The 8,293-nt window shown below is 39.3% G+C and overlaps 1 protein-coding gene across 3 annotated transcripts in view; it reads left to right on the forward strand.

Annotated features, from left to right (window-relative positions):
* LOC104963174 (protein-cysteine N-palmitoyltransferase HHAT-like protein) overlaps window positions 1-7,817 on the forward strand; it is a 9,325-nt gene extending 1,508 nt beyond the window's left edge. For 2 of the 3 annotated variants that reach the window (XM_010791734.1, XM_010791735.1), the window contains exons 2-13: window positions 202-329; window positions 1,580-1,647; window positions 1,753-1,866; window positions 2,793-2,813; window positions 3,041-3,235; window positions 3,943-4,152; window positions 4,384-4,555; window positions 4,727-4,871; window positions 4,960-4,995; window positions 5,951-6,152; window positions 6,240-6,381; window positions 6,655-7,817. In XM_010791734.1, coding sequence (XP_010790036.1) covers window positions 224-329; window positions 1,580-1,647; window positions 1,753-1,866; window positions 2,793-2,813; window positions 3,041-3,235; window positions 3,943-4,152; window positions 4,384-4,555; window positions 4,727-4,871; window positions 4,960-4,995; window positions 5,951-6,152; window positions 6,240-6,381; window positions 6,655-6,797 — 1,554 coding nt within the window. In that variant the 5' untranslated portion in view covers window positions 202-223 and the 3' untranslated portion in view covers window positions 6,798-7,817. The remainder of the gene's footprint in view (window positions 1-201; window positions 330-1,579; window positions 1,648-1,752; window positions 1,867-2,792; window positions 2,814-3,040; window positions 3,236-3,942; window positions 4,153-4,383; window positions 4,556-4,726; window positions 4,872-4,959; window positions 4,996-5,950; window positions 6,153-6,239; window positions 6,382-6,654) is intronic. The other variant, XM_010791736.1, reaches the window with a different exon arrangement.
* The last annotated feature ends 476 nt before the right edge of the window (window positions 7,818-8,293 follow it).

Here is an 8,293-nt window from a genome sequence, read left to right on the forward strand (position 1 = left end):
AATAGAATGTCCAAAGTGAACACATCTACAGTAATAAAAGTGCATGCTCTTGTCTCAGACCAGAATAAAAACACATTCCTTCCAAATAGTCATCTGAAAATCCTTTGCTTTTTTTCTAAGACGTGTTTTTTTTCTTTCTGCCGCTTTCCTTCATTCAGTGAGATCTTATATTGTGTGGCTGATTGCTTTACATTCCATTAGGCTTCCAGTTTACGGATTCACCATGGGGATCAAGTCTGCCCTGCCCAGATATGAGCTGTATCTCTACACAGCCGTACTCGGCGTGGCCTTGATATGGGCAGGCAGTTGGATATTTGAAGCTTCAAGTGGTGAGTTCATCAAGAGTCAAAGACATGTCCAAAGCACGTGCAGTAACATATTGAAGCTCAATTTTATATTTTTTGAGACAGAGAAAACGAGCACTTTCAGAGCAGCTGCACTGTCTTCGTACCAATTTAATGAGTACATTTAGCGCTCTCAGTCCTAATAAATCCCACTGAATACCACTTAACAATGGGAATTATTTATTAAAATGCGCTTCAACAAAAAAAAGACCCCTAATTAGGACACAAGTACATAGAACAACATCCCTTTAGCAGAACAAAAAATCCCCTAATCCCCCAATAACTTTGTTTTTCTATTAATAGGCAGACAATTTAAAGATGTTCCAATTACTTTTAATTATTTTTCTGGTGGAGATATTTCAGACTAAGACTAAATTAAACTCATCATCTAATCCCAGACACTTCGTCCCGAAATACTCCCAACTGTTTGCATGTATTAGACAGTAAATAGCTAAAAGTATCCTCTTTACATATGGCTCTGAATGGATTTAGTGTAATCTGGTGAATGGTACTGTCTGTCACAGTCAGATCGGTCATGGCAGAGTCATGTTGTCATTTGGTCCTGATTCTTTTTCTTCCTGATTCTCTTGAAATGCTCATTTTTGGCTGCTCAGTCTTTTGGCATTTACACCGCTACTGTAGCACTGTACATTCATAATAAAAGCTTGGCTGCGTTCCCTGGAGTAAGAGGCTTTCCCTGAGTGACCCACACATTTTGATATCCTTTTTTCATGTCCATTAGTGTAACAAGGCAAAGCTGGAGTGGCTGGGGGCGTTGCCTTGAATAGGAAGTATTAACATCAATGCCATGATTCTGATCGCTTTCACACTTATATTTGTTATCTAATATGGTTTTTGTGTTTCACGTTTCATTCAGATTGTGCAGTGAACTAATCTCCTACAACCAGATTATGACCACATGAGTGTGAAGATGTCAGACTCAAAAATAGAAAGCTTTGCAGCTAGTGCATTATGTAATATGTAATGTTATCAGATGGAGTGAATGGGCTCATGCACCTACAATTCACTAGGATCATCCTAAAGTGACACCAAAGCCGTTCCAGCAGGACCGTATTCTCCAAATGATTATTACATAGACACCCAAAAATGAAGCTGCCCAAAGTCTGGATTTAGCTCCTCTAAACCTTAAAGCTTAACCATACTGTATATTGTTCTGTTGAAAATATAATACCACGTTGATAAAATACTAAATCTTGTTCTGTTTTTTCCTTCAGAGAATATAGACAGGAAGGCCTTCAAAGAAAGTGTGCAGCCAGGATGGCATTACTTTGGCAGGAAAATGGTAAATTGCGTATCTCAATGTGTTCTACAATTGGATTTCCTAATGCAGGATGTTAAATGAGAGAGTGTTGGTCACGTGTTAATGATGAATTCTTCTTTGCCACAGGATGCTGCAGACTTCGAATGGATGATGTGGTTCTCTACATTCCGCAATCATATCCTTTTCGCTCTCGCCGGTCACGTTATCTTTGCAAAGATATTCAGCCTGCTAGCTCCAAAGGTGCGTGCATGTGTGTGAATGTCCATCAGCTATAGCACGGTAATCTGACTGCATACAGGTATAATGGCATGTTATTTGTATTGAATGTACTATATACACATGCATGTTTTTTGGTGTGTTTGATTGCACAAGCTTTGCACCAATCAATTAGATGAATTTTTTATTAAAATATTTACGCAAACATAAGGCTGCAAGAAATCTAAATTTAAAAATATGAAATGTGACAGGTGAAGTCAAGAAGCCCCAGGCGCATAACGAAAACGACCCTGGTAACAAACCCCCTCTACCTCAGAAAAAAAAAAAGAAGAAAAGAGAAAATTAAAATAAATATATCAAATACAATATAGGTAACAATGGGAATAAGAAAAAACAAGTCCTGGCAAAAAAGATTGATTGAAAATGATCAATATCCCGATATTGTATGAAAAAATTGTGGAATTAAATTTGAAGAAGTTGCTATATGATGATGGTAAAGAAAAATGCATGCAAAATGTATCAACACATTTTTATGTCGTGTATGAAAATAAATGAATTGTATATTATTGTAGAAGTATGTCTTTTTGCCAAAACAATATTACCATAATTCCAACAGAGATAAATCATGAAATAATACAACGTTAATAAGCAAAAGACATTCATACATTCAATATGTGGTAAATACATATTATTGTGCATGCAAAGCTATGTGCTGATGTAAGGCATGGGCTCTACATTAAAATCTGTTCAGTTCAATACAATTCTATTAAGACAAATGGATCATATTGTATATTTGTACCCCAAAGTCTTACACCTAATTGAGTTGATGCATGAGCATGGGTTGCATTCTCTTTGACTGCGATGGTGTATGTTGCTGAGTGTCTATTCGACATATTTAACACAGTTGTTTTAAACATGTTTTTCTGTTTTGTTCCATGCTTACAATGAAGATTGGTATAAATGGATGTAAGGTAACATTAATAAACTTGTGAATTGTATAACATTTGTCACGTGTGTCATTCAAACCATTTAAACATGGAGTTGTTGTTATTCCACAATTTAACCTTTCCATTATATCCATATTGTAGATGCAACAGTGTTATACTAACACCAATCCTCATGTGTGATAAATGAATTCATGAGTAGTACAAGTATTCCCAGGATGCTATCACACTCACGCTGGCCTGTGTACCCACAGCACAGATCCTTGATCTTTGGGGTGTACGGTGGTTTGGCCGTCCTGGTCACCATGGGCTGGACCTACATGGCTCTGGTTCTGTCTCACTGCATCATCCTCTACAGCGTCGCCCTGGTCAAGATGAAGTGGTTGTGCTTAGCTGCCGGCCTGAGCGCGCTGGCCTCCATCAAGCTGGAGCCCTATAACTCCTGGCAGGTGAGTGGGGGGGGTTTGAGTTAAACCAAAAACCATCAGGGAGGCTCATTCAGGCCTTAGATGCGTAAACAGTGAATGCTGGATTGCCTGAAAAAAAGGAGATACGTCTCACTTTTAATCAAAAAGGCGGATAATGATGACCTTCTCACCCTCAATAATATGAGCTAGCTTTTTACCATTTTATATCAAACTGAATATTTCAGTTTTTTTTATAAAACAAGACATTCAAAGAGATAATCAGAAAAACCAGCATGGAGATACGTTATTATTTAGAATTTGTTGAATTCATTTTTTCAACTTATATTTAATTTAATTTAACACAATCGACTAATCGATAAGTCTATTGATAGAAAAGTATTCATATTTCAATCCTCGTTTAATAGTCAAAAGTAATTTTGGATGCACATTTGATAAGAAAACAGCTCTTTTAAGCATCTCAATTATGGAGATGTCCTGTTTTTCTCTTTTTTATATAATATGATTAGACATTTAAAGACATCACCTTGGACTTTGAGAAACATTCTGTCATTTCATAGACCTAGAGAATAGTCAAGAAAATAATCGGCTGAGTAATCCAATTAACAGTTAGTTGCAGCCCTAGTATGACATATATATAAGAGAAAATAATACAACCAAAATATGCTGTTTTAAATTATAACAAGGTGCAGGAGTAGTGTTGTAAAGTGCTTGCTCCGATTTTTCTTCAGGAAGCCTTGGTGACCGGCTCTTTTGACCTGCAAGACGTCCTGTTCTACGGAGGCTGTGGCTTCAGCATCATGCGCTGTATGAGCTTTGCTTTGGAGAACTGCGATAAGAAGGAGGGCAACTACACCTTCTGTGACCTGCTGAGATACAACTTCTACCTCCCCTTCTTCTTCTTCGGACCCATCATGACTTTCGACAAGTTTCATGCCCAGGTGAGGATTTAAGAGTCAAAGTCAAAGTGGAAAAGTGAGCCGCCATTTGAAATCTGACAGTAGTTATTAAAGCCATCACTCATGAGGGCAAATTGTTTTAGAAAACTCCTAAAGGCTAATGTAATAACCAAACACAATGAATTGAGTCGATATAACTATGTTTAGATTTTGAATATCAGTATGTTCTTACCCTTATTCCAACCATGATGGTTTGTGTTTTTAATTCCACAGGTGAACAACACCCAGCTGACGCGCAAGGAAAGGGAGATGTGGAACATCACCACCAAGGCTTTGCTGCATCTGGGAATTATTCTGGTGGTGGACGTCTTCTTCCACTACCTCTACATCCTGACCATCCCCAGTGACATGAAGCTGGTCGCCAAGCTTTCTGACTGGTGTCTGGGTGAGCATATATATGATGAGGAGCTAATCTCTAATATTGGCTCTTTTTAACTTAATGGATATACAGTATCAAAGTTCACCAACACTCTCCTTGCAACTGAATTTCCCCACGGGGATTAATAAAGGTCCATCTTATCTTATCTTATCTTATTTTGTTTCCATGTGTACCCAGCTGGTCTGGCTTATTCCAACCTGGTGTATGACTGGGTGAAGGCAGCCATAATGTTTGGTGTCATCAACACTGTGGCTAGACTGGACCACCTGGACCCTCCTCAGCCTCCTAAATGTATCACCATGCTCTATGTCTTCGCTGAGACGTAAGCGCTATTTCTCTTTCTTTGGTGACGTTGATTAACCTTGAAATTGTGTATAAGTGTTAATGTGGATTATTTCTCCTTTTTCTAGGCACTTTGACAGAGGCATCAACGACTGGCTGTGCAGGTAAGTGTGTTAAATCTCTTCCCCGGTGACCTCCCTACCATACAATGTTTTCTTTTTTTTTAGAGGGATAAGGGATCATTATTGGGGAATAGCTGGTGAAGAATGTATGTACAATACAACATCTAAAAAGTAGGAACCTGAAGATTAATTTGAGATACAGGTCTAGTCATACATCTGCATAAGGGCTTAGAACATTATGACGGAAGTAAATGATGACCATTGGCACAGATTTGGTCCTAAAAAAAGAAAACATTTACCATTCAGGAACTAATAAGCGTTGTCCCTCCAAAATACCACATTCACACCAAGACCATGGAGGAATTGTGTATCAATGAGTTTAAACATTGGGAGAATTCTCCAAAATTGGCATTCTTCTGCCATTGGATGGTGAGCAGTTCTGTCTAAAAAATGTTTTGCCACCTCGAACTTTGGATCCAATTTAGCCTCCTTTGTGACTAGCTAGCATGATGTGGGTTCCTTAGGTTATGTAGTTTGCAGTTTGCAGTAGTTCAGTCTGTAGGGGATCGGACTTTGGACCAAAAGAATACGGAGTGCAGACTGGTAGGTACTGAAGAGGAGCCAGTTCACCTCCTTGGCCACTGCCGAAGTGCCCTTGAGCAAGGCACCTAACCCCAACTGCTCACTGGTGCCGGCTAGACTGGCTGCCTCGGCTCTGACCACTCAAATGCATGTGTATGTGTGCATATAACTGTGTGTGTATTTTGTATGTGCATGTTGTACAATGTGTGTACTGTGTGTACTGTATTACCTGTATAAAAAAGCATGTGTGTGCACGACAGAGTGGAAACTGAATTTTCCCCTCGGGGGATTAATAAAGGTCCATCTTCTTCTTCTTCTTAATAACAACACATTTACTCTAGCTTTACAAAACCTAATGTTCATGGAGGACGATTTTGGTTCTCTATCCACTTAATTTTGAACTATTATTTTGCAGGTATGTTTATGACTACATTGGCGGGGATCACGATAAAATCTTCAAGGAGCTCCTGGCAACCATCTGCACCTTCGCAATCACCACGCTGTGGCTGGGCCCGTGTCAGCTGGTTTACATCTGGTCCTTCTTCAACTGCTTTGGCCTCAACTTTGAGCTGTGGGTGGCCAAGTTGTTCTCCCTGCCACCACTTTCTACCATTGAGGTAGGAAACATCCAGATAAAAGTCCCTATAGTCAATATAGGTATGATGCTCTGCGTAATTTTGAACCTGTTTCCCCTGTAAATATAGGGTTTTATGGGTGGAGCCATGTCACGCAGGATCCGGGGTGTGTTCAACGCTGCCAACTTCTGGACCATTATCCTCTACAACGTCCTCTCCCTGAACAGTTTGGAGTTCGCCAAACTGGTGGGAAGACGACTGATTTTCAAAGGTATGGAACAACGAGAGCGTATTATGTAGAAACATACTGAGGCTCTTCTGTCAGTTCTATTGAAAGCGAGACGGACATCAAAAGCAACAGAGTCTCAGGGGGCGGCGTCATCCTCCAGATATCAAATGACTTAACCTCTTCTTTGTTGCTTTCTTTCACATAGAATACAGGAATGTTTAATAACACCAGAATATGGTAGAGGTTGTTCACAGGATTATCAACAGATGACAGAGATAAATCCTTTATCTTTCCTTCTTTGTGTTTTTCTTCCAGGTTTTCCTCTGTCCACCCTCTCAGTGTTACTTGTGACCTACTGTGGCGTGCAGCTGGTGAAGGAAAGAGAGAGAAAAGAAGCCCTGCTGGAGGATCCCGAGCCGGTGAAGGCAGTAGATGGGGGGAAAGAAAAAGCGGAATGAACTGATAGAAAACTGTCACAGACTTCACGGTGAACAGCCCACTCACACTGTTCCATGCTCGGCCTTGTGAACTAAACCTAACCCGAGTGTAACAACTAGTCGGCACCTGTATGTATTGTTTACAAAGCCTGTGTTTTTGTCAGGAGTGAAGCAAAGTTTGGAATTGTCAAATCTCCTCAAGTGCACTTGCTGTAGATAATCACCACGTCCTTTGGCACAAATCCAACAATGGTGCATTTTGTATTTCATCCGAACAAGAGAATGTTTTAGGCCTGCTAAATATTTAACGATAGTACACCTCAAGGTATAAAAACATGCAGGAACAACTTCTGTTGTTTTCTCCTGTTCTCACTTTAGATTTCTCTCAAATGTTGATATAATCACTGTTTTCTTTCTTTAACCATCATCAATAGGATTATTTTTTGTTAAATAGTGTCTTATTTTGCCTTAAACGCCTCAGATCCTCATTAAGACAATTGTTTACCATACTGTAAGGGTTAAAAACTTTAAAAACTTGAAATCAGAGTGCCACAAATGGACTGCAATGAAGATATGACATAAATGGTGCTGTCGACGTCCTGCACATAGCTTGCAGCTGATTGTATTTTTGCTCTACTTTCACAAAGCAAAGATAATAGTATAATGTATAGGAAAGTCTATTTTGAAGGTTGGTTGAGAATGTTTTAGATCTTTTGTCATGTTGAAGAGTTGAATGTAGTTAAACCGTCCAGAGAACGACCACCATGCAGGAGATTACTGTCGGTGTGACATTTAAGAATATCTCCCCTCCACCCTCTTCCACATGACCCAGGCCCCTCAGCTCACTATGAAAGGCAATAGGCCCGGGAGGGAAAATGCGTCACTCTTATCCTGCCTGTCACCAAAACCTGCTTTCTGTCTGTCTCTAGTGTAGCAGCCAGAGAAAAAACATTGTAATGCCTTTTCTTTTAGGGTTTTTACTCAAAAGTGTTCATTTTCGAATGTTTGACTTGAAATAAAGTTTTGGTTAATCCAAAAGGGACACAAGTATCAGTTTGTTTTTTTGTTGTATAGAGACAAAACTAAATATAGTTTTGTTGTTTGCATTGACGGATAAGCATAGTAAAATAAAACATTCAATTTATTCTAAATCATTTCTTATTAAATTCTATAATAAGTCATGAAAGACAGCATTGGGTTTAAAGTGAGACAATGTAATCTATGGCCACAAGATGGCCCACTTTGACCAACGCTGCTCACTGACTGAGATTAACACATGTTGGATCAAAGGGGCCCTATTATGCTTTTTGGGGTCTTCCCTTTATATAGGCAAATGGTCTGCAAAGGCTTGAATCCCAACATTTGAAGCGCGGTTCTCTCCCTACCTGAAACATCTCCATTGGACTCCTTTATTTACTTCCACTTAGTTTGCTTAAAAAGCACTATCTGAACATGATTGGCACCTACCTTACTCTCCAGTTTAGGATGGTGAAACAATTGTAGCCTTAACCATATAA

Source organism: Notothenia coriiceps, unplaced genomic scaffold (genome assembly GCF_000735185.1).
Source record: "Notothenia coriiceps isolate Sejong01 unplaced genomic scaffold, NC01 NC01_scaffold00035758, whole genome shotgun sequence".
Taxonomy (NCBI): Eukaryota; Metazoa; Chordata; class Actinopteri; order Perciformes; family Nototheniidae; genus Notothenia; species Notothenia coriiceps.